Genomic DNA, 26330 nt, shown 5'->3' on the forward strand with positions numbered 1-26330 from the left:
TTTTTGGGCCTTATAACTCAGAAGGTGTACTCACTCTCATAAAAGCTACCACCTTTAGATTGATGAATTCTCCTAACTAGAATTCCGGTAACATATGTTCAATGTCTATACAGAGATTTTTCTCCTGGATCTAGTCACTGGCCAATACCCAAATATGCATAAAAACTAATTTACTGCTTTCCTTTCCAAAATTATATTCTTTTTTCAGAATCCTGAGGTTACCTCTAAATGACCTCTTTCTACCATTCATAAATTAAGTCTGGAAAAGCTGTTGATTCTTCTTTTGAATTCTCTGTTCCAAAGGCCAAAATTAAATTAGATGTTCTCATCATTTATTGCTTTGGTTATTCCAGTATTTCCCTAATTGGTCTTCCTGACACAAATCTCTTTCCATTCAATCTACCAATGACAAATTTTCCTAAAATACTGTTTCTCATTCTTTTGCCTTCCTGTTTAAAAACTGTGATGACCCTACACTGCCCATAGCATATTATATTAAACTCTTTGGTCTAACCTGATAGGTTCATTGCTAATAGCATATCTCTTTCTGTCCCCTAATCACAGAAGTAACCAATAATGAATCACAGTGTACTTTAAAATTATCCTATAAAATCAGGAAGTAAGGGGTTGTTTCATCATTTCTTGTTTACCACTGTATGTCACTAGAAAAAAAAAAAATTAACATGCATTCAGAAAATGGTCTTAGTTCACGTTAGTATCCCTACCTGATATGCTGTCTTCTATCTTCTTATGAAAAGCAAAGCCCAACTCATATACCATATCCTCCACTAAACATTATCAATACTTCAACCTGTACTGATCCTTCTTTATCGATTCCTACAGATTCACAACATCCTGTATTGTACTTCATGTGAAGTAACTTTGTCTTTCCAGCTAGGTATTACAGTACCCTGTTTGAAAAGCCATCAGAGTATTAAACAGAAATTTTTTAAAATCTGAACCTTTGGGGCGCCTGGGTGGCTCAGTCGGTTGGGCGGCCGACTTCGGCTCAGGTCACGATCTCGCGGTCCGTGAGTTCGAGCCCTGCGTTGGGCTCTGGGCTGATGGCTCAGAGCCTGGAGCCTGCTTCCGATTCTGTGTCTCCCTCTCTCTCTGCCCCTCCCCCGTTCATGCTCTGTCTCTCTCTGTCTCAAAAATAAAATAAACGTTAAAAAAAAAAAAAATCTGAACCTTTATAATTAGAATCTAAAAGATGAGTTAAGAAATGTGGCAAATAAGAGATTATCTTCTAACTACTAGAATTAGCTACCAGTAGAGAATGAAGTCTCTGTGTGTTAGTAGACATAAAACCCATTTTTATAAAGCTGCTAAGAGAATGGAAACCTAAGAGCACTTCAAGGAGGCCCATGTGTGTAAGTGATATATGTACATATACATAATGCGGGGAACTCTTTCACCAAGGAAGGTTACTGACTTGTGAGGTAAGTAGTCTTCCATGAGGAAAATATAGACTCCTCTCTGTAGATTTCAAGGCTCTTGACAAATACCACCCAACCTAAATTTCAGCCAGGAATTCATTTCGTACATGTAATAAATAAAAAGTAATTTCCATTTTATTGATTCTGTCTGCAACATAAATATAGGCATTTTTAACATATTAAAATAATAAGCATTAGTTATTATTATAATGTCAATCATTTGTAGAGTACTTGCTATGCCCAGGTACAGTATTAACATCTTTTATTCAGCAGAAATGATAACAATGATATAACATATATATAAGAAAATAAAACATTCCTGGATTTCTCAATGTTCCAATGTATTTACTATAAAGTTAGAGAATCTTTTCATTTATCTTTGAAAATATGTTCATATATTACAGGATTAAATCTGTAATCATTTCTTCCCCACATTATGGTGCTAACTGCTCTGATGTGAAAGAATAATAAAACTTATCTTCCATTAAGACAAAAGGTTACATCCTGGGACAGGTACCTAGGTACTGGCTAAAAGTGCTGGGAGACTATTTCTAGGTATTTACATTTCATGAAAGAATGAGACCCAAGACTTAGAGACCTCTCTAGGTCTGAGACACCCAAAGCTATCTGAGTTTTGGGGAGAGTTTACTTACAGACCAACGTGTTATAGTTAGCAATCAGGCTCATAATGTTTCCAAGGATACTCTTGCAGGAGGGGAGAAAGATAGCTGCCTCCTTACCACTCAATAAGCAGAGAAAAATTGTTTTTTTTATGTTCTTCACCTATGGACAGCTGTGCTACTTTCGTTGCAAAGTAGCATTATGTCACCACAAATGTAAGGTCAGAGGCTTTTATTATTTAGGAAAATCTGTCACTGATATAAAACACCATATGTGTGCATTCAAAATAAAATAAATATAAATATTAAAAACCTGAAACCCAACACAGTGTGAACTTTACAGTCTTGGCAGTTCTGAAAATTCACACGTACAACACATAACTTACTTTATTTCCACATCTCATTATAATTTCTGCCTCTGATAACTTAGCCTAATACAAAACTTCAATCTTGGTTTTTAAATTTAAATTTTTCCTGTGATTTCTCACTCTGGTTTCAGAAAACCATATGTAACACTGAGGCAGCAAGAGTGGTATGCAACTCTTGATCCTTGTTCATTTCTCTGCACATATCTTATGGCAACATAACTTGTCATATGTTCCCTCCACACAGACATTAAACACAGGTTACTGGAATGTGTAGTGAAATCGTGATGTCCTTGCTGATTTGATTCCCACCTCAGTTGGGAGGCATAATCAAGTCTCTGAAATTTCAAATGAATCACCCTATTGTCCATACCATTGACTTCTCATCTTGATAAAGGCAGGAGAGGGAAAGGTCAATAACTGGTACTCCCGCTCAAATTCTAACAGTTAAGAGATACAGGGGAGTTGGCTTATGGAGAGATCAAAATTTTACTTCTGTATCTGATGAGAGCAGATAGGGAAGACTATCTATTTAGGGAAGGTTTATCTATTAATGTGTTTTCTAGTACTGAATCCAAAATTAGACTTTCTCATTCAGTATCAGCAGGATAGTATGGGGACAGTCATTCTCCTACCCTTGTAACATGGTAAAATGGGAGAGCAGAAGCAGCTTCCTGAGGACAGCTCAATCCCAACAAGGGGAGAAGAGACTCCCAGTCTCTTCTCAATTCACCAAATAACTCCCTGAACTACTCAAGTAGAAGTTAGAGGCCTAATATGTTAGGACAATGGATCATACACATAAAAGGAAGCATCAGAAGTAGGAAGAAAACATTCAATAATCCCTCCTACATATCAATATTCTACAGCTTTCTATTCTCCTAAACCACTGTGCTTAATCATGAAGCTTCAGCTGAACCAAGGTATTGTCCCCCCCAGAGAAAAGGATCAGCAATCTATCAAGACATTACTGCTCCTATCTTTTTGAGTAACCTACCCCACCTGTGATTTTGGGTATCCTGCTGTGACCACTATTAGCAGTGCAGATTTTTGAGCCCAGAATCCTTCAAAATAGTCCAAAAACACATTAATAAAATGTGTAGCCATTCTATATCCAAAGCTGAAAATGTTTTCTCAATTCTATTTCCCATCCCAAATTATGAACAGCTTATTATCTAGGATTTCTATCAAAGGTGCTACAATTAGATCGAATGGCTTAAATTCTAAGAACAAAAGTCTAACATTATAGATATTCCAAATTTGAAATAACCTCCTTAAACTACTAAATTCCCAAAGAGAAATTAAAGTCCAAAGATTAAATTACCCTGACAGTTATATACAAATACAAAACAAATTAAAGTTCAAAGAAATTGATGTCTACAGTCAAATTTTCATGCCCCTGTAAGGTACAACTCCATGAAGTTAAAATCGTACTACTTAGTTCAAAGTCCAAGACAAATACCTTCCTTACAAATTTCTTCTACTTCCTCTCAGTAAGTCATTCTCAATGTCTAGGATAAGTACAGTTCTTTCAGGGATTCAGAAATTGCATCATGTCAAAGACAAGTTTTTACTAACTACATTTTAAAGAATCTAAGAAACAGTCATCTGGAAAAAAATACGACGTTGAATTGTATATCATATTCCATGACCATTGAAAAATTCAAAAGGAATCAAAGATTTAAATGAAAAAAGGAAAAAAAATATAACCATGAAAATTCTAGAAGAGAAAAATTCCTTTATAAATTGGAGAAAGACACTTCTAAACATGATTCAAAACCATAAAAGAAATACTTGTATATTACATAACATTAAAAAAAATAACCAGGATCAAAAAACAAATGACCCACTTGGGGGAAAAAAAATTAAAACTTACATCACAGGCAAAAGTTCCATTCCCCTCAATATGTAAAGAGCAGGTAAATATCTAACAGAAGTAAAACACTAAAAACTCCCTATAGAAAATGAGCAAAGAAATGACGGCCAATTCACACAAAAAAATTCAAATGGCCTTTCAACAAATGAAAAGACACTCAACTCATTCATATCTTATTATTAATAAATAAAAAATTAAAACAACCCTGAAAAAATATTTTTCACCTATCAGACTGACAAAAATGTGAACATTTCTGTTGATAAGGCTACGATGAAGCAGAATGAGACTCATGGAATTTGGTAATATATAAACAATAGTACATATTCATTTATCTGATTCAGCAGTTCAACTTCTAAGAATTTATACTACAGATATGATACATCTGCCAAGAATGACAAGTATATACATTTATTACCACACTATTTGTAACTGCAGAAAAGTAGACATCACCCAAATGTCCACCAAGAGACTGTTTAAATAAACTATGACACGATATATATATAGTAAAAATTAAAAAATAAACTGTGACAAATTCACATAATACAATATTAACACTGTGCAGCAGTAAAAACAAGTGAAAAGCTCCTCTATATACTGATATGGAAGTATTTCCAGAATATGCAGTTAAGTGAAAAAAAAAAAAAAAAAAAAAACAAGGTGCAGACAGTATATAAAGTTTGCTTTTGTAAAGAAAAGGAAAAATTAAGAAAATATATTTGTAATTGCATTTTAAAAAATGACACGAGAGGCATATATAGTATAGAACATACTAAATCATCTACCTAACTAGTCTAACTTGAGCAAGACTGCCTGGGTCTGTCTCTGCCACTTACAAATTAATTAACTCTTTTAGGCCTATCTATAAAATAGGAATTATAGGAATTCTTCCATAATAGGGTTGATACACAAAATAAATGAGCTAACATTTGCAAAATACACAGGTCAGTATTGGGCACTCAGTAAGTATTATAGACTTGTTTGTTAAACACCTATATAAGTAAAATGCAAAGTGGACAAAAGATTTGTCAACGTATACTTTTCTTTATATCACTTTAGTTTCTGAACTATTAGTTTTTGAACTTTGTATGATTCAAAAATTACAGTAAATGAAAATATAAACTTAACAAACCTGGCCGCCCATCCAAGTTTAAATACAAGCCATTCTCAGATCAGATTACTCCCCAAAACACTGTGTTCCTAGAAACCAGAACTGAATAACATCTCAAGGAAAAACGAACCTGGCAATATTCTTGGTTTCAGCTCAATTAGGATGCGTGTCAGTTTGTGTGAGTAGCAGATTCCATAAAATTTCTATTAAAGCACTAATTCTGACACTACAGATTCATCATATCTAGGGACACAATGCACTTAGCGTACTGTTGTCTCTCACAGAGTAACATTTGTGACATTCCTGCCTTCCAGAAAACTTTAAACATTTTCAACCCCAATCACCAAATTGTATTTGAAGTACAATATATTCCTCTGCAACCTACCTCAAAAATCTCTTCATTTCTTTCCCTTCCTTTAACCTCCTGTCCCTGGCACTCTGGAACTGCTGGAAGTGGCCTCTATATTATGAAACAGGGGCTACTACCCTTCAGTAAACAAATATTTTGAATCCTATACTACAAGGGGCACTTTCCACCACCTCATTCTGGAATTGCAAAGCTAGTGAGGCCTGCCTCTTAGGGAGGGTTTCCTCTCTCATCTCATTTGTTTCGGCTGGCAAATCACTCTCAGCTGAGATTCCGGAACTGAGGTTTCAACCGATGCTTCCGAAGCCTGAACCCCTGGAGGCCCAATAAGAACCAATACCTCTTCCATGTGCTCCTCCAGGCACTGTCTTTCATCATCGAATTGTTCAGACCTTGAATAGCATTTTTTTTCTGCAGCAATGAAATATGCCTCTAGTGTTCATTTTCTTCCATCCTCGTCTACACTTTTCAGTTTAAATTTTTTAGTATGTTTAATATGTTTAGAAAGTCGAGTTTCTAACTGCTTAATCTATTAATTTGGTCTCTTCAAAACATACAGGATTACTGCTGATTGCTGGAAATGAGTATTTGGCTTCCTTTTTATGTTTTTTAGATGTTAGGGTTTTTTTCCTAATATATGCCTCTATTTATTAAACTCCAGAATCTTCTCTAAAAGCAATGATGAAACCATTCAATTCTGAGTTTACTAAAAGCACCTACTCTTAAAAAAATTTTTTTTTTCTCCTCCACTTCCCTGGGATGCATAATTCCACACAGCATCTTTTCTCCCACCAACGTGAATCATCCCCATCCAAGCTTGGATCTAACTCATCCCTTGCCTGACTCCTTTCAATATGCCCTATCTTGCTGAGTCTTGTCTCGAGTCCTAATTCTTGGTCGTTCCTTCTAAGCACAAACCGTACTTCTGTACAAACCTACAATTACTATATTACCTTAAAAATCAACCAATGGTACTCTGTGCATTCTACAGGTCTTCTTAGTCTTTCCCAATCTTTAAGATGTTGTTCTGATAATCTTTTACATCATCCCTTATCTGTGATCTCTCAGTACTTTTCTGACTCTTTTTGAAGGAGTCCTTCCACTTGAGATCTTTCCTCTTCCTTTTTGATTAACTGGAGACCTACCCCCGTATTTCAATCTGGTAACAACCGAACACCTTTCCCTTTTCCAATACTCTTTTGAAGAGAATTTACATCCCTCCAACTCACCATTTCTCTCTTACAGATGTCTACTTGAACGTCCAATTATTTTCTATGTCACCTCTGTCAAGTTCGTCCCCTAATTTCTCTAGATTCTGCCTAAAAAAGTTTTATTTTCCTCCAGCTGATCTTTTGTTTCCAATTCTTTCCCTTACTCTACATTAACACTGAAGCACAAGTTTTAAGTGACTCTAACCCCTTAAATTCCTAAGCAAGGTCAATTATTAGAGCCAGATCATTCCAAGCACAGCCCTTTTTTTTTTTTTTTTTTTTTTTTTTTTTTTTTTTTTTTTTTACTGGCTTTCTAAGCCACCTTTTTTGCAACATTTTATTTTTGATCCTCAATTTAAGGAGAAGGTATATGCTCTTTACAGTAAAGACCCCTATTCTTCCTTAATTTCATATCCATCAATCTCCTATGAATGGAGTCCCAGTCTGAATCTCAGCAATCAAAAGTCATAGTCAAACTGTACGGAACGATCAAATTAAGAGCCACCTGAAATCAAAAGGTAAGAGCAACTTATAAACCTATAGACAAGTCATATGATTCCTAGATTTGTTCTTCCAACACTCCTTCCCTTGACTCTGAAGAGGAGTCAAAACATAAAAGCGGATGAGAATCTGAGGAGACTTTCTGTGCCACCAGCCTAGGCCTGGCCCTAAACATTTCCAGCACGTACAGCTAACACTGACACCTAAAAAAGGCTGGCACATGAAAAGGGCTTGCTTTATTACCAAAACTTTGTCTCACACAAGGCTACTTAGAAAAAAATCATATATCCGCGTTTAAGGTCAAGCAGCAGTTAGTTACCAATTTGACTAGGATGCATCGAGTAAGGGTGTCTGCACTTCTAGTCCGATTTTGCTTGCTGAGCACCCCCAAAGCTTCCCTGCCTTTACTTACAGCCGAAAGCACGTAGACTTGCCTCCAAACAAATGGGTGTTTAGTTTCATACAATCAGCCACTCCTAAGTGGAAAAAACCGCCAAGAGCTGTAACAACCCACTACCACGGAAAATACGTGGTGAGCGCCTAGTCCGGGATCATCAAAGTTTTTAACACCTCCCACTGTAGCCATGCCAGAAGCGTGCCCGAAGCTCTACACCACGCTTCCCAACACAGCATTCTTCTTTTTCATTTTCTCTTTACTCCCACTCTGTATCTTGGATGTCGGGGTGTGAGGAGAGTCCGACATGTAAACGTCTCTCTCTTAGAAATAAAAGTAAAGCGGCAGGAAAACCAAAATATTCCGTTGTAACCGCCGGAGAAGATATTGAAGACCGTGGCTTATAAACTGCAGGCGTACTGACTCGGAACCCCAGCATTCGACTTACCAACGATGCCACGGACAGCACCCAACCGACTCGGCGACGACGGCAACAATGGCGATGATGGCGCAGCGGTAAAACCGGCGCCCGGCAACCTTACAGCCTGGAGGGCGGAGCTAACTGGGCACTTCCTGTGGGCAGCTCCTCCCTAAGAGGAAAGAAAGAGGCGGGTCACAAGACCAACGCTCTCTTTCCAAATTGGCCAATCAGACCACGAGAAGAAGTAAAAAAGCGCATGGTGAAGCTTGTTGTTCTATATGTCCTTCCGTAGTACAGCAAACGGTTTTGTGAGTTAAGTGTTCCCGCTCCTCAGTGTAATGCAGTCTCTCTTGCACAGGATTTAACTTGCATGTCACGGCAACCTTTTGGCAAGCTCAATGGCTCTCTCGGTGACATCTTCATCCCACTGGGTCACTAGGGAACTTTGAGATTGTCTGTAACCGCAAAGCGAGCTACAAGTCGGCTGTGTATCTCACCTCTCCTAAAGATGCCAGGTTATTAATTATGGTAACCACATAATATATTGTCCAAACTAGGACACTTAAAAAGGAGAAAAGATTAATTAAAATTATAAGTTTTGGGCGCGTCTGAGTGGTTCAGTCAGGTAAGAAAGGAACTCTGGATCTGCCCCCCCCCCCCCCCCCCGCCCCAGGCCAGGGAGGACCCTGCTTGGGAATCTTTCTCCCTCCCTTTGTAGTTACATCTAATCGCATATATTTTGTTTTGTTCATTCACAGAGCTTAATCTCAGAAGTTAGAAGGGACACATTGTGCTTAACACTCTTCTTTTCTCATAACTCTGTCTCCTATATCTCTGAATAGTCACTGCTACACCCCACTTCTTAGTTTTGATCCCACCCAGAAATCCAAGTTGAAAAGAAGGGGGGATTAGATCACTCAAAAGAAGATTTTGTCAGTTGCCAGATTGGTTCTTTTCTCCATAATAGAATATGATGAAAAATTAAACTGGAGAAGAACAGCAGTGAAGGGGAAAACCTGAGAGGCACATGGTATAGGTTTCAGGGAGTCGTTTATGGAGACTTTTGGAGGCAGAGATATGGAGGTGGACAGTGGAATATGGGAAATGGATAGGACATAAAAGCGTTTAAGAAGTGTTTATTTGTATTATATTAATACACTTCATAGTGTTTACATTAATCATCTACCTGGAAGTTGACTTTTTATTGTTGTGTTATGATTCTATGACCACCATACTGTAACCCTCTGATTTAAACAGGATAAAAATAGAACCAATGGAATTTAAGATAAAATTTCATAAAATCATATGTCCTGATCAAAAAATGGTTCAAGTCTAAAATAATTTTCTAGCTACATTAGCGCCTATAAGATGTGTTTAATCTGTGATACTGGGCTACACATCCCTATAACTTGACCATCTTCATGATTCTTTGAGAGGCTCTACTTCATGTTTCCTGGCAAGTTTTTGGTTTTCTTTTTTTATTTAAACTAATGGTTTGCAAGTTATTTGACAGAACTGACATCTCCATTTATTTATATCTTAAGAACTTTTCTCATTTATATAGATTCTCTAAAGTTGTGAAATTGCACCCCAAAAACTAAAATTTTCCTTGTTTCAAATTTCTACTTAATTGGTTAACCAAGGGGACAGTTAAGGGGATGGTGTCAAATTAGCAGGATACAATATCTTCATTGTCACAATCCCCAAACTCATAGTCCCTTTACTTAATTGCGTTGCTATCTTTAGCTAAGGATTAGGAAGAAGCTGCTTTGCCCGGGTAATTCTTTTCCCTGGAACCTGAATGACCTCTAATTTTTACACCCTGCTGACAGAAACATATGTGACCCAGTTTTCTCAGAGTCTTGTTTCATGTGTTATAAATGTAGAGATATGTAATCTCCATAGCTTTTATTGAAAGATAAATGATTCTTCTCCTATATCCTCTTCTCAGGATGGGTGTTTGACTGTTAGGTTGTAACAGTGGACACAACAGCACACCAAATGACACAGACGAAAGGGAAATAATAGCTTCAACCATTTTTCATAAACTGAAACTCTGTACTGATTATAAAGCTACTTACTCAAAGACCTTTTTGTAAATATCACAATGTGGACAATCTAGGGCCAATATATCCAAATTCCACAGTGGTTTCTACCACCAAAAAGCATGAAATGTCGACATTCATTAAATAGACCACTAGTAATGTTAATACAAGTGCAGATTAAAGATGGCTACAATTCTTCGATATTCCTCCTATTGAGAGGTAAGGTCTATGTTACCTCTGCTTGACTCTGAGAGGATTCTGCAACTACTCTGACCTATAGAATATGGTGCCAGTGCCGTATTTCTGCCAATTTGTAGGATGGTCATTAAAAGACGTACTATTTCCACTTCCTATCTCTTGAAATGCTTACTCTGGGAAAATCCAGCTGCCCTATAAGAAATCTGACCTATGAAACTTCTTGTCATGAGAAAGCCCAAGATAGCCACATAAAGAGAGAAATCGTCAAGTAGCCACCATGGTCATGGCCCTTTCAGTCCTGACATCAGGCCTGTGGGTGAAATCACGTTCCTATGCCTCCATTGTCACCTGCTAATTGACTGCAACTGCATAAGAGAGTCCAAGGGCAAGCCACTCAGATGAGTCAACAGAACAATTAATAAATAAATACATACATAAATACATAAATAAATAAATAGTTGTTTTAAGCCACCAAAATTTGAGGAAGTTTGTTAAGCAGCAATAGATAACTGGGATAACACCCAACGTTAACTATGTGCCAGGTACTTTTCAAAACATATTCACATGAATCAATTAACTTAAATATTAAAACCACTCGAGATAATTATCCTTATTTGACTAGTGAGAAAACTGAGCAGCGAGATTAAATAATAGTGCCCGAAGTCAGACATTATTAAAATGGCATATGAATCTAGAGCCCCTGGACCACCAATCTCTCCTAACCTAACCTTTCAGTAGTAAGTGAGGCACTATATAGTCATCTTACATGTCTCAGTTTGTAGTCTCCCATTTACAGTATCATGTGTTTGCCTGCCTAATAATTTATGCCCACATCCATTAAACTCATCAAAAATATTTTCAGCTTCATCATATCAGATGGCAAGGTGTATTAAAACTATGAAGACACTATAAAGAAAGATTAAATTTGAAAGTAAAATCAATACCATTAATACAAAAATATATCTATATCGTATACATATGATTTGATCACTTATATAATATCCGACAGCCTTCTTCCATCAAAAGAGAACAATTAAGAAATACTAACTCTTAAATAAGATTCAACTTGTATATAATCTCCTAGCCATACAATATTGCCAGCATGTATAATGTAGTTTTAAGAGTAACAATGGGAACATGGGAGTGGCTCAGTCCGTTAAGCGTCCAACTTTGGCCCAGGTCATGATCTCATGGTTCATGAGCCCGAGCCCCATGTCGGGCTCTGGGCTGACAGCTCAGAGTCTGGAGCCTGTTCAGATTCTGTGTCTCCATCTCATTCTCTGCTGCTCCCCCCACTCGCACTCTGTCTCTGTCTCTCTAAAATAAATAAACATTAAAAAAAAGTTTAAGAGTAATAATGATACATCAAAGGTAAAATAAAATACTAGATTACATGTAATCCGTTTATAGCCAGGAAAAGTTAGGAATTCCCAAAGAGGAAGGCATGTTAATATGAGGGATACAAAATTAAAAGGGTTAAAGTTGCTTTGACACACTTTATATCTTCAGACCATTTCTGCTCTTACTCTCTTTTTCCTTCCACAGCTTCCTTTCTATCTTGAAATTATTCTTACATAATAATATAAAGATCAATTTGTATTCAAAGGAAGTCATTTCTTACCAATCAGGCATCAGATAAGAGAAATGGTATTAGTATTGTATTTATATCCACAAACCAACAACACTCAATAAGGCTAGTTAGAGCAGCAGTGGCAGTTAGTGTCTGTGTTTCTGTGAAAACAATTCAGAAACGAGGACAACAAGTTTAAATATATTTCACATTATATTAATTAAAAAAGACTCATTATTCTGTCCTCTCCATTATCTAAACTTATTTTCTGTGCGCCAAGGTTAACTATCAGTTGTACAAGACTTGAAAATTGATCTAGAAACAGTGGAATAGCATCCCAGCCTTTTAAAGTGTGTCATTTCCTTGTACTCCTGGCCAACTTTAAAATCCATTGTGGAACTTGGTTCAAACTACTTTTTACCTGTGTTTCACTGTTTCTCACTGTTTCTCACCCTTTTACCTGCTTGATCCCATACTTTTGCTCCTGCTCGCACCACAGAGAGGAGTTTGGTACCTGGTAGCATGCCATTGGCAATGCACTACTATACTATTACTAAAATAAGGTTTTCATAGAACAATGTAATGTCAATTATGAAACCAGTGGAACCATTTCCATCCTACAATTACTTATCTGAGCTCTTATTTCAAAACCATTTGTATTGCCTGAGGAAGGCATGTTTTATAATTCAAAGCATGATCATTGTCAAAGAATGACAAATGTATTTGAGCACTTAAATGACAAACAAAAATTCTCAGGAGTATAAAGAGGAGTTTTTAACCATGATGCACAGTGTGAAATTGATCCTTTTTATTTTCCATATATATTCTCTTACCAAGTGGTATGTGAGGAAAAGACAGGCAAGTTCCATTTGTTATTTAAGAAAGTTAGAGTTATATTTGTTAAAGTTAAAGTTATATTTGTTATTTAAGAAAAAGAAGATATACAATCTTACAACTTTGAAATATATACATTTGAATCCCTCTCCCATTTCCGTGAAGTAAATATCAGAATTATGATTATAGAGCTATCACAATACCTTTAGTTGAGAGCAGTAAAAACTGTTGTTTTGGCCGCAGTACACAATCTTAAATTGAAATTCTATGAAGTAATTTGTTTTGCTTGCTTCTTTTAAATAATTAAGTATTATTTTTATCAAGATGCATGAATAAACTGAAAGCTACTGCTGGCATACTGTTGGCATCCTCTTTGGCAATCAACTAAATTCAAATTACCCAGTAAACTAAACCTACAAATTGACAAACACTATGTTAGGAACCTCAGTTTGTCAGAAGACAATGGGCTTATTGGTTTTAATCTTGTCATACAAGATAAAACTGTAAACTTTTGATCCGGGAGCATGGCCTATTCATTTTTTGCCCAACTATAATCAATACATATTTTTATTTATTTTACAAATAAAAAATGGATCTGTTATCAAAAATTGTAATTTAATATGAAACATACTATAAAAGAGTAAGTAGGAGAAATGGATTAATTCCACTAAGAAGAATCAGAGATGGCCTCCATTAGTGGAACTATTAGTGCTGTGGTTTATAGGAGGTTGTCAACAAGGGCAGGAAAAAGGCAATCGAGGAAAAGGATTTAGCTTGAAAAGGCACAAAGGGAATTTCAGAGAATGTTTGTTTAGAGAATTTCATATAGTCCTGGGTGGCTAGATCATAAAACAGGTAGAAGGAGAGGATGAAGGTGACATTAGAGTTGGGTTGTTTTAGGCCCTGAATGTCATGGTAAGGAATTCCTTTTTTGTCCCAAAGGTGATGGGAGCCAATAGAGACACTAAGGCAAGTGTGAAATGAACAAAAATAGCCTGACATCTGCACGTAAAATGGGCAGGGCTGAAGGGATGAGCCCAAGGAGCTAGAAATAAGGCCACCACTTGAGCAGAAATGCAAGGAGTAGTTGTATAATGAAAAATGAATTAGGTATCATTCAACCTTTATGAGGAATGCCAGCATTTTAAGTCTGCTCTTTGAGGGAGTATTTGAATAATTCAGTTAGCACAATCTCTACAGGGCATTTTCAATTCTATGTATGGTTTATTCTTAGAGTGGCCAGAGGTATTATTCTATTCACAATGCAACCTTTTCCAAAATAAAGAGTAATAGCTTTTTACCTCATATTTGTTTTTCTACTAAAAGAAACATTAGACTTAGTCTTACTTATGAGTGAAAAAAATATTGTTCTCATTTAGGTTAGAGTGTTTTATATTGTATGATGTGTTGGTTAGAAAAGTATATACTTGAAAATATACAAAAATGGAATTATGCCTTTACCTTTTCCATTTTGCATGCAGAAGAAAAGGGATTTTTGTTCTCTCCATGGCACTGCTAGGGATACCATAAACTACAAGGGAAGGAGTTTTGATATCATACTATATTATGTTTACACTATGGACTAGTAGGGAAAATGCAGGAAACTGAAGTCGAGGAAGAAATAGAAATGTATCAGAATGCTGGAGTAATGTGCCAATGGAGATATCTTCCCCTGTTAAGAGTACACATGTATCAGTCTGTTTAGTTTTCAAGTGATAAATGCACGTGGGGCATCTTGACAATAATATTATTCCACAAGCAGACATATGGTCCTTACTTAATAAATAATGCCACTGATTAGCATTTATCTTTACACTAATGATATAAATTCATGAATCCATTTGCCTAGAATACCAAGCTGATGAATGTTACCCTGAAGAGTTTTCCAATGAGAACATTAGCCAAACCAATGTGAAATAGATGACAATATTTTACATTTTCCAGAATAAAAAGAGAGGGATAGCATCTAAGTACTCACATGAGGGGTGTAGACTTGACTTTAAGAAATCATGCTAGAATATAGGTAAGACTTTCATGTCATTTTTCTTGTGAGAGAAATTAATTTTCAGAATGCACAGGGGGTGATAATACAGGTTAGGAAACATGGCAACCAAGTTCATGATTACTGAACCACCCCAGTGTTTTTCATAATCAAGTGGCCAGGAGTGATCTCCAGCTTCCAATTAGTCAGAAAGAAAATTAACTCTGAACTATTCTGTTTCAAAAATGAACTGTGTAGAAATTATTCACAAAGGATAAGAACGAATTAAATTAGGATAATTTAAACAATTGAAGTAATCCATCTTGAAAAGTAATAACACCTCTCTATGTGTTCCATTAATTTATTTGTCCTATATCTCTATTTATATTTGTGTTTGAGAATAGTTCTGTTTGATTTTGACTTCCTCTTCCTTCTACATTATTTTATATTCTCTATTATCAGTATTGAATATTATAAAATAATATTATGTTGAAAATAAAAGGCAGGCACTTTCTATCTAGTATTCAGTTCCATTGGAAACAGGATCTGGTGCTCAGTGTGATCTATGGGGGGAAAGAGCATTGCACAAATCACTACACAACAAAGGTGCTACACACTTTAAATATTAAAATTTTAATAGAAATGGTCTCCTAGGAGTAGAGAATTCCCTTTAGATTTGGCTGATAGAACACCATAGACTACGTGGTTTAAACAACAGAAATGTATTTCTCACAGTTCCGAAGCTGGAAGTCCCAAGATCCGGGAGCCAGCACAGTCAAGTTCTTCCAGGCTGCAGACAGTCAACTTCTCAGTGTATCTTCACATGGCAGAGAGCAGAGAGAGGAAGCAGGCTCGAGTGACTCTTATAAAGACATGAGTCCTATTCATGAGGACTCCACCCTCATGACCTCATCTCATCCTGATTACCTCCCAGAGGCCCTGTTTCCTAACACCATCATATGGGGATAGGGTTCAACATATGCAATGCTGGAGAGACACGAACATTCAGTCCATAAATGAACAAATACAGTTAAATATGGAAGGGATTTAATTACTATGTCATAAAAGCGAACAACAACAAAAGAATACTACATGTACTATGTATTTTATTAGTTATGTATCCATACAGGAATGTGTGTGTCTTTGTATGTGCTGTGGAAAATCTGTGGTCCTTTTTTTCTCTCAGGTGCGTTCTCTTTTTTAAACAATACAAATCGAAAAGCCTAAATTTTTCTTCAGAAAACAATTGTTTCGGAACAAGGAGGGTTACATTCAAAATATTTCATGATACATTATAAAATATAAAAACAAAACTAAAACTTTCATTAAGAGCATCAGAGTGTTCAAAGCATTTCATCTCATCAAAATAATTACATCTATTAGTCTGAGCTAGATATTGAAAAGCATAAGCTCACTTATTTTTGTAAGTTAACCTCATTCAGTTTCTTAGAAATTTACTTTGGTCTCACGAGTTAGAATTAAGTCATAGATTGCTATACCGTATTCATTTGGATGCATCAGAAGAAAAATGACATGTAGATACATTTGATCTCCCTAAAGGGATTGATTAAAATCAATCAAAACCACATACGTGAGGTTTTTATTACACCACATCAGATATCATGGGCCCTGTAACTTTTCTTCAGGTCCATATCACCCACGAGTAATTTTCCTGACCATGAAAACTTGGCAAAACTACAATCGAGACAACAGTATCGGTCACGCAGGGAATTAGAGGTAAGTGAAAACTAGGAATATTCACGAATGAGGGAAGACTTCAAAAGTGAAATATCATGTCCAAAACAATACTGTGGCCAATTTAAAAAAAGTATATTTATGTACAGAAAAAAGTTCTTAAAGCAAAAAACAATTTCAAAGATATTCATGTTTATTGTTTTAAATTTAAATAGAAAAAAATGCATTAGATACAATGTTTGCATTTTAATGATCCCAGAGTTTAGCTCCAACATATTTATCTTAAAATATAAGTATCTATGATCAAATTTTATAGAAATTTAAATGCTTATTCTTTTAAATACTCATCCTCTAGTGGAAAATCAAAACCTGAATTATTCCAGAATATTACGCTCACATATCAATTTTGTTTTAACAAGCAAAGGAGGTTTATTACCATGAATAGTTAAGTTTAGCTTTGAGAAGCAAGAGAAGTTTGCTTTAAGGTCATTAAAAATCATTTCCGGGGCATCTGGGTGGCTCAGCCAGTTGGGCCTCCAACTTCAGCTCAGGTCATGATCTCACAGTTTGCGAGTTCAAGCCCTGTGTTGGGCTCTGTGCTGACAGCTCAGAGCCTGGAGCCTGGTTTGGATTCTGTGTCTCCCTCTCTCTCTGCCCCTTCCCTGCTCATGCTCTGGCTCTCTCTTTCTCAAAAATAAACATTAAAAAAAAAATAATTTCCTAATGAATTATTTTAAAATACAAAGCCAATATTTCCCTCTTTTTAAAACAAATGTGTAAAAACCTGGGGATTAAAGAGTATACATATCATGATGAAAAAAATAAATAAAATGATAAAAAAAACAAATTTGCAAAAATAAAATCATAATGACCATGTAATACTCTTACATAAAATAAAATCATAAATTTCACGGGTCAAATGTGATTTCTATAAGCTCAAAAAGTGTGTACTTTGTAAGAAAACTGTCTTCCCATGTAATCAAAACACCTGTACCTCTTGACAAATTTTAAACTGTTTAAACTATCGCACTTTATTATTTGCTATTCTGATTGAGCAAGAATAATGAAGCTCAAAGGGTAACAAATTTAGTTTTCATGATGATAAAATATGCATTATTATTTTTCTATACTCCCAGAATGAGGAATACTTTTAATTGTGCAACCACACAATTTAAAATTATTCAAAGAACAAGCAGTAAGATTTTTTTTCCTGTTTGTGCAACACTACAATTGAAAAACCAAACAGAGTATTTTTTTCTTCTTCAGTTCTCAACATTTTTAACATAACATTGTTAAGGATCTTTCATCATTAAAGAATAAACAAGAGGACAATTTAACCTCCTGTTTACTATGTCCATTCAATGTCTTATAGCATCAAGTATGACTTTACCTGAAGACTAGATTTTGGATTCATTTTCCAATAAAACTCCCTGAAAGTTATAAAACTCTATCTCATCAACCAACAATAACTTTACATATCTAGAAATATGAAAGTTCTGATTGATTGTATATTTGAACTAGAAAACGGTATACATAATCAGTAAAATGAAAACATACATGTTCCACTTTATGAGCACACATCCGCATGGATGGAATACCGCATACTGCTCACAAATACAACAGAGTAAAAGAGAATATGTCAGTCAAAGGTTAACTGCAATAATATTTATTTCTTGCTATTATAATTTCCTTTCCTTCCCTTAAAGGGAAGTGTTTTCTATTGACTGTGTTATCACAGATTTAATCCAGGTTTCTTATCTGATTCCAGTGACACCTGATATATACAAAAGGGGAAAACCACATAGCTCTGGTTGTCAGCCAAAAAATATCAGTAAAAGACACTCTGGTCAACCCTGGCCTAATGGAAATATAAATGATAGATGATGATTCAGTTTAAGATGGTGAAATAAAAGCATTTATAATTTACTGCTCTCCAGTGAAATACTTCCAAAAATAACATAAATAATAAAAAAAAATGAAAAAAAAGAAAATGAAACCACATGCGTAATTATAAGTAATTGGCAACAAATTATGATAAATAGCTTTCAAGCAGGGACATATTTTGCACTAACAGGAGAAAAGACATTCACTGGCACATATCTTGGATAGAATGTAGATTACACAAAGTGTTATAGTTCTGAGACATTCTTCAAAGACTGTTTGAAGCCTCCGTGAGATGGAAAGTGGACAGGCAAGAGAAAAACAAAATCTGTCTTCAGAGAATTCCAATTATATATCTCCAAATGGTGGAATATGGGGATAAGGAAAAAAATGCTGACAGACTACATTTGATAGTTGTGAAACAGCCTGCTGGATAATCCAGACGACTAGCATTTAAGTGTGAGATGGGAGGGAGAGGAGACAATCACTAGAGGGCTATCAACACAGAGAAAGTAAAACTGAGGGAGTTTTACATTGTGAGCCACGTGGAGCACCGAATGTCAAAAATAGAGAAAAATATGGTCCCTGGGCAGAAACTAAAACAGATTTGGGGAGGTGGGCTTGAAACCTGAAACTTAAATAGCTACTGTGGGCTGCTCTGATTCATTCTCCCACCACTGCCCACATAGAGTTCAGTAAATAGCTGGCTTCATTCAGTGATTAATAGAAAGAAATCAGCCTGAAACATAGGCAAAGGAAGCAAAAACGCAATGAAAAAGCAAAGGAAGTTCATACCAGAGGACATTTTTTTTTTTCAGGAAACAGAGGAAAAGTTTATATAAGCACTTATTTATAGTCTCAAATAAATTATAGGCATGATCCCATTAATATTAGAGTGAAAAGCTCAAAGAAAAGATACATTTTAATAGATTGTAAGTGTAGTAGAAAGAAATGAAAAAATGAAATGGCACAGACCAAGAAAGCAATGGAAAAAATAAAACCATTATGAAGTTAAAAATGACATAAGAGGTCACAAAATAGAACAAACACAACTGAATACTCACTTGGGTTAGGGTTGACAAAAGTTGACAACAAATTTAAAAATTCAAAATTGATTATAAAGAATATTATAAATAGTTATACAGGCAAAAGAGATTTAACACAATTAGCATTTGGAAAGAAAAATTACTTAGACACACTATAGGAAAAAAACTTTCTTGAAATAAAGACTGAAATGTGGAATAAAAAGACATGCGTTGCTTGATTCAACACTAAGTTTCAACAACCTCTCCAGTTTTACCCTAGTTTTTTCCATCTTATATTTAGATAACATAAATTGAATGTTTTTTAAATTATTTAACAACTTTCACATGTGAAATATTTGACTCCTAAATTTATGAAATTCTGTCTTTTGATCACTCTATTCTTCTATACAAACACGTATCTCTACAGAAGTAGCTGGCATGATATTCATGAAATATTAACACTTTCTTGGTGGTGGAAATGTTGAGACTGTACATTTCTGCAATGCCTGCCTGCACTTTTAACAATTATGTATCATTTCCACAAATGACAATGAAGTCATTGGGATTTAAAAAAAGAAATGAAATGCAAAGATGAACTGAAAGAGAAAAGAAAAATGAGACTTCTCAATTCTTGTACTATTGCCAGATTCATGGCCCTTCTTTCCACAGCTCGTACAGCAATCAAGTGATTTCTCTAAAATAGAAGCCTGGCATATTCATTTTCATCTTATTATACTGCAAGATTTTCAATAAATTGCCACTAATCCAGGATCAAACCCGATCTGTTTAATTTACACAAAACTCTCTAATCCAGTCCCAACAGGTCTTTCCTACATGAACATCTTTCACTTCCCTTAACTCACCTTCTTCCTACTACCTGGAACCACTTGTGGTAAGAGTTCCTCATGTTTCAGGTGGTGGGAAAAAATGTGCTGTTTGTTTGTTTGTTTGTTTGTAGAAGTAGGCAAAGGGGCTGGAACTCCAAATTTCTCCACACAATTCAGTTCAATATCATCTCTGTGAAGCCTTCCCTGCCATCACTCTTTTTTCCACACTATAAACCAAGTTAAAAAATTATGTGCATCCTTTTCCACCCTCTGTATCAGCACCATGCTGCACAATAGTAAAGCCTGATGCAAAAGAAAAAAATATTAATACTGATCCTATATTTACTTAAAATTTGGGTATTTTGTTAATCATAGGTTTTTGCATCAAGTTTGATTTTTTTAAATACTCTTTCAAAACATCATTTATCCTGATTACTGATTTCTATATATTTTTTGTTTCAGGTGAGGGCTCACGCATATCACCCTAGTTTTAGCCCTCCTCTATACTACTGAAGCACTTACTACAATCCATAGCTACTCATCTACACATCTATTATCACTACCAGACTGGGACCACATAAAAGGAAAGGAACCAGTTTCATTTCTCTATGTATATCTAAAAATTAGCACAGCCCCTAAAATGGAGCAGGAACCCATTTAGCAAAGATGAGTAACAACCCAGAAAAGAGAAATGACCGATTTGTTTTTAGTTTTTAAGAGTAAAATCTTCCACAGAGAAAAAAATATCTAATCTAAATGGAGAGGGGTTTGTTTGTTTTGTTTTTGTTCTTTTTTTAAGGTCAGGGAACTGTAGTTTAATTCAAGTCATGAACTTGGAGTAATTAAGCAGTGAAACCAAATCAGCTTCTCTTCCCCCATAAACATCTATTTGTGGCACAAAGTATTGAGTGTACCTATTCTAATATATTGAGTGTAATCCATTCTAAGAATATGCCTGTATTTAGTGTACTATGAGAAGCAGAAAATATTAAAATTAGAAGAAAGCTTAGATATTATTTAATCCTCCCATTCTCTTATACATAAGGAATCAAGCCTAGCAAGGTTAAGTGACTCGTTTAAAACCACAATAGAGTCAGAATTTGAAATTAGGTCATCCATTTCTCCACCCGGTGTTTTTTCACTGGAGGTTTTTTTCACAAATCTAGAAGAGGGGACCATTGGAAAATGGGAGAGTGGGGAGTGGGGATTTTTTTCTGGGTCAGGCAGAATTGACCAGTTCATGGGTAAAATAAGTCACAAGCAAATATCATACTTACTGCTTGAACCATGGTCACTGCTAAGGTGATGTGGTTGAAAAATGACCTTTCAAAGTTAATTCCAGCTCCTTGCTGTAGTCTTTGTCACTGGCTTCTCTATGATTCATTTCCATCGGTAAGAGAGTGACTCTACTTTCTGCCTACTCTAATTCAAGGTTTGTGGGGTCCAATTTAAAATATACACTGTTCAAATACTCTGTATATTAACAAGGGCAAGTCATTTTTAGCTGCAGATTAATCATATAAATATATTATTATACCTAGTCATGCCTGGAGTAAATTGGAAGTAATTATGTAGGAGTTAGTAACCAACTTGGAGTTGAAAGCTAGAAAATAGATACTGGTTCTGAATAAGAAAATTCTGAATTTCATCTTTAAAAGATAGAGCCATACAAAGTCACCATTCTGAGCCAGAATTCTTCACAAATTACCAAGACTCTGAGCTCTCCTAATGACTCTTGCAAGATTTGCTCATGGTGAAAAGTGACTGGTCCTTCATAAAAGTGTTTTGTTTAATGTAGCTATGAGTTATTAGAGAGATAGGAATGATGACCAAAATAAAATATTTAGCTATGACTTAATTTGATGAAATGCAGTTAGGGAAAATAAAATATGCATTATTATTATTGTTATTGTTATGAACATTGTGTACAAATGAAACAATCCCTTTTTGTACTAATCATTAGACTTCCTTTCTGATCAATTTATTCTTCAAGTTAACAATTAAGAATCCTTGGTTAGGGGTGCCTGGGTGGCTCAGTCGGTGAAGCGTCCAACTTCAGTTCGGGTCATGATCTGACAGCTTGGGCTCTGTGCTGACAGCTTGGAACCTGGACCCTGCTTTGGATTCTGTGTCTTCTTCTTTCTCTTCCCCTCCCCTGCTCCTTCTCTGTCTCTCAAAAATAAGTAAACATTAAAAAATTAAAAAAAAAAAAGTAATCCTTGGTTAATTTTGCCCTTTCTCTTTGTTGGGCCACCTGACTTGCCCTAAAATCTTCTTCACAAACAAAGAAAAAAAAACCATAGGCTCACCTGGATCCCTTGTCTACAAATCTAATATCATTGATTTTTATCCCTTTAAAATCTGTAAAATTTATAGAAGAATTTCTTTTTTAAAAAGGAAGCCAATAAGATATTTCTTAAGAATAGGCCAATGAATAAGTAAGGAGTATATTCTTCACTAAAGAAATAAGGTCTTTTCATTGGAATAATAAACAATCATAGCTTCCAACCACAATTTCAAGAATTGTCCTCAAGGCTAGAAATTTACTTACATTTAAAATAATTTGTGATAAGCTTTTTTATACAAGTACTCTTCATTAAATATTTACATATGTACAAATTTTATTTGGCCTCATATTACTGGTATCAATTTATAAATGAGGGCTTGGATTGGATGAATTCTAAAGCATCTTTCAGCCTTAAAATTGTTAGTGATTCTAGGATATACCTAGAGTGATAGCAAAAAAAGGTATCCTCAGATATGACTCACAATATTTGGCATTTGCACATTTTACAGTTCTCATATACAATCATTCCAAGGCAATGTAATAACTGAAAGACTAATGTCAATTAATTAATATTTCTTTTCTAAAAATAAGAGATTTTGCTTGGAAAGTGGCCATTTTTATCAAAATGTTCCCCCAAACATCCAGAATACATTCATTCATACAACCTAGATCAGGAAAAAAAGGAGAATAGAAGAAAAATCTGGAAGCAACAAAACAAAAAACTAGACCTAGATTTAGTGTCATAAGACAGCTGCAAGAATTTAATTAAGTTGTTAAGCCTACCTAATGAAAAAGAAAAGTCAGTACATGAAAATCCTGATAAATTGCATTAACAGAGTCAGCAGAATCCTACCCCTTGGCTATGAGTTTTCTTCTTTACTCCATTCCTCGGCTACTCTTTTAATTTTAAAACACTCACCCTAGTTGTGATACTGTACAAAACCTGCCCCCCCAAAACACTAAACTTCCCAGAAATACAAAACTACAGACACAAAAACTTCCCAGAAGATTAGCATTTCACCAGCCAAAATAGATCTATGTTTGGAAAAGCATCTAAAAGGCCTTGTATTGAGTTCCTAATTGTGATGATTCTGATCAAATTCTATCCTACTATTCTGATCAAATTTGAGACAGATAATTTATAGGATCTTACAGTGCCCAGATTTTTATTCTCTGGTAGGCAGTGCTTCTTACTTAGAGAACCATCTGTACACATTTTCATATATTTTGAAGTCAATTGCTAAGGTTGTGCTAACGTGTTACCCTCTATCGGTATAGGAGAAACAGATGTTTTCAATATGTTGTCAGACTCTAAATAAATTTCTTCCATTAAAGAATGCAATGTTCTCTGCTAGTTTATGGTTCGTTAGCATGCATTGACTGTTCTACTATTCAAGTAATATCATAGGTTAAGGTGAAAGAGCTTTCCTAGAGAGACAGTGTCTAGCATAGTGCATGGAACACAGTAGGCTCTGAATAACTATATGTTGAAATAATACATAACTGAATGAACTACTGTCAAAAAGAATTCATACAAGGAGTTAAACTTTGGCTCAAAGCACAGATTTTTCAAGTCAAGTGTTTTAAGTCCTGTTTGACCAACATAAGACAGGGAACATGTCTTCGCTGGCCTTTGTTTTTGTTTTTTGACGCAGCAGAGGTTTCACTCTATTAGTCAGTATTTGTTTTGTTCCATTTTCCTTTTAAAAAATGTTTCATGTAACAGAGAAAGTCCTTTTCTTGCTGATACTAGAAGAATCTCCAAAGGTCACCGCATAGGATATCCAATAAACAATTCTGATTAAGGGCAGCGCCACTGGGAAATTTAGGGTTGTTGGTTGATATTCATAGTGTATATTTAAAAATGTCATAGTCTATTTTCAAATTCCAATGCATAAATATGAACCATGTATCTCTAATAGCCCTATTTCTCTTGTCCCAACTTTCCAGGATGGTCTGTATTTCATCTAATTTGAATGCTGAATTGATTCTATTCAAATCATTTTTCTGAAATGAAAGATGGCTCACTCTCTCTTCACTGAGGGATGGATTAACTTTCCCAATAACTGGCTTGGATTGTTTTTGAATGTAAAAATTACATAGGCTTTTTATTTTAATAAAGAATAATGGTTTATCTTTAAAAACATGTAAAAAGGCATTCTGTATTAAGGTCATCATCTTTTAGGAAACTATTCTAGCAACAAAATTACATTAGACTTTCTGATTTCTCCATAGTGTCCTTAGATAAATAAACAACCCAATAGACCATGTTAAATGCCCCGAATGTTACTGGAAAGAGAATACGGGCATATTTGTCTATTTTGCTTGTGCCAGACCCAGACGGCGGCGGGGCAGAAGGAGGAGTAGTTGCTGACAACTTCCCAGAAGCCCCTGTGGTATTAACAGTGGTCTTAATTCGCTCCAGTCTTGATCCAAACACACGCTGGGTAGAAGCAGGTCCAGCAGAAGCCTGTTGGGGCACGTCCCCAGTTCTCCCAGGAGTAGAGGGAGGAGCAGAGAGAGGTGCTCTTGCAGCAGATATTGTTTCAGCTGCATTCGCATGGCTGAATGGGTTTGGACTGGAAGCTAAGTAAGACTGCGATGTGCCTTCAGAAGATCCTGGAATAACTGTGGAGGATCTGCTCGAATGGTTTCCCACCTCAGTTCTGTTGCCGACATCAGATTCAGAGTGAACCAAGGCATTTGTTCTTTTTCTCATATTCAGATTGGCATTTGTGTTCTGAAAAGGTATATTAAAAATTACAATGATTATGTCATTCTATGTAAATTAATACAAAATTAAAGGGAACAAATAATTAAAATTAGTTGTTTCTATGATATAAATGTTTACTCATATACGATATCCATTCAGCTTACTGTAAAAGCTTAAAAATACCTAAGGAAAAAAAAACATGAATACATTTGAAAGTGAATCAAAAATCTTCTATTTCAAAATATTTCCATTCTTATAAATGGTCAGAAGTTAAATCTATAGAAAGATTTGGCTATTAGAGCTCTAAACTAGAGTTATGCTTGATTTTATTTGAGAAGTTCATGAAGATAGCGATACTACTTTCTTCAGTTTTACTGTAAATGATATTTTGTGATAGGTTGTATACACTTCAATGAGTTTTATATATATGACTGTTTTATAAACAGCAAGAACTGTACTTACTCTTGTGCACAGAAAAACAATAACAACCATATATATGTGCATGACATTCCTTGAAAAAAGGAAACTCCAAAAGCTTAAATTTCCAAATCCCTGAAATTTATTTTCATAATCTTACATGGATGCACACACATCATTATAAAATCTGGAAGGCCTAATGCATTTTATTTTTTCACCACAATAATGAATATACAAAGGAACACTAGTTTTAAACAAAATTTTATATTAGACATATAAACAGCATCACCATATCATTGCATAAATATCTGAATTCAAACTATTTACCAATAAAGAGTATTTAAATCAAAATGGAACTCATCCATTTATTTTCTCATCCCTTTATTTTATGTGTAGAACAAGACTATATTTGAATAAAGATGCATGATAAAGTTTAAAATTAATTCTCCTTATATTCTGACAGGCACGATAAGTAACTGGATAGCCAACTATAGACTGTCCATGCTAATGAAGGAAAATAATTGCTCAAATGATTCCCAAAATAGTCATGTCTGT

General features: G+C 35.2%; 2 protein-coding genes across 15 annotated transcripts in view; both read right to left on the bottom strand.

Moving 5' to 3' along the window:
* COX7B2 (cytochrome c oxidase subunit 7B2) overlaps nt 1–8922 on the bottom strand; it is a 164567-nt gene extending 155645 nt beyond the window's left edge. For 6 of the 14 annotated variants that reach the window (XM_060655113.3, XM_060655120.3, XM_060655117.3 and 3 more), the window contains exon 1: nt 8330–8841. The gene's annotated coding sequence lies outside the window, so the exon portion shown is untranslated. Of the gene's footprint in view, nt 1–7899; nt 8293–8329 lie in introns of those variants that run through there. The other 8 variants (XM_060655112.3, XM_060655118.3, XM_060655116.3 and 5 more) reach the window with 4 other exon arrangements.
* An 11542-nt stretch (nt 8923–20464) lies between these two features.
* The window catches only part of GABRA4 (gamma-aminobutyric acid type A receptor subunit alpha4), a 70078-nt gene continuing 64212 nt past the window's right edge, over nt 20465–26330 (bottom strand). Inside the window, exon 9 of the mRNA XM_060655111.3 lies at nt 20465–25385. Coding sequence (XP_060511094.1) covers nt 24852–25385 — 534 coding nt within the window. The 3' untranslated portion in view covers nt 20465–24851. The remainder of the gene's footprint in view (nt 25386–26330) is intronic.

The sequence above is a fragment of the Panthera onca genome, chromosome B1 (genome assembly GCF_046562875.1).
Source record: "Panthera onca isolate mPanOnc1 chromosome B1, mPanOnc1 haplotype 2, whole genome shotgun sequence".
In the NCBI taxonomy this organism is placed as follows: domain Eukaryota; kingdom Metazoa; phylum Chordata; class Mammalia; order Carnivora; family Felidae; genus Panthera; species Panthera onca.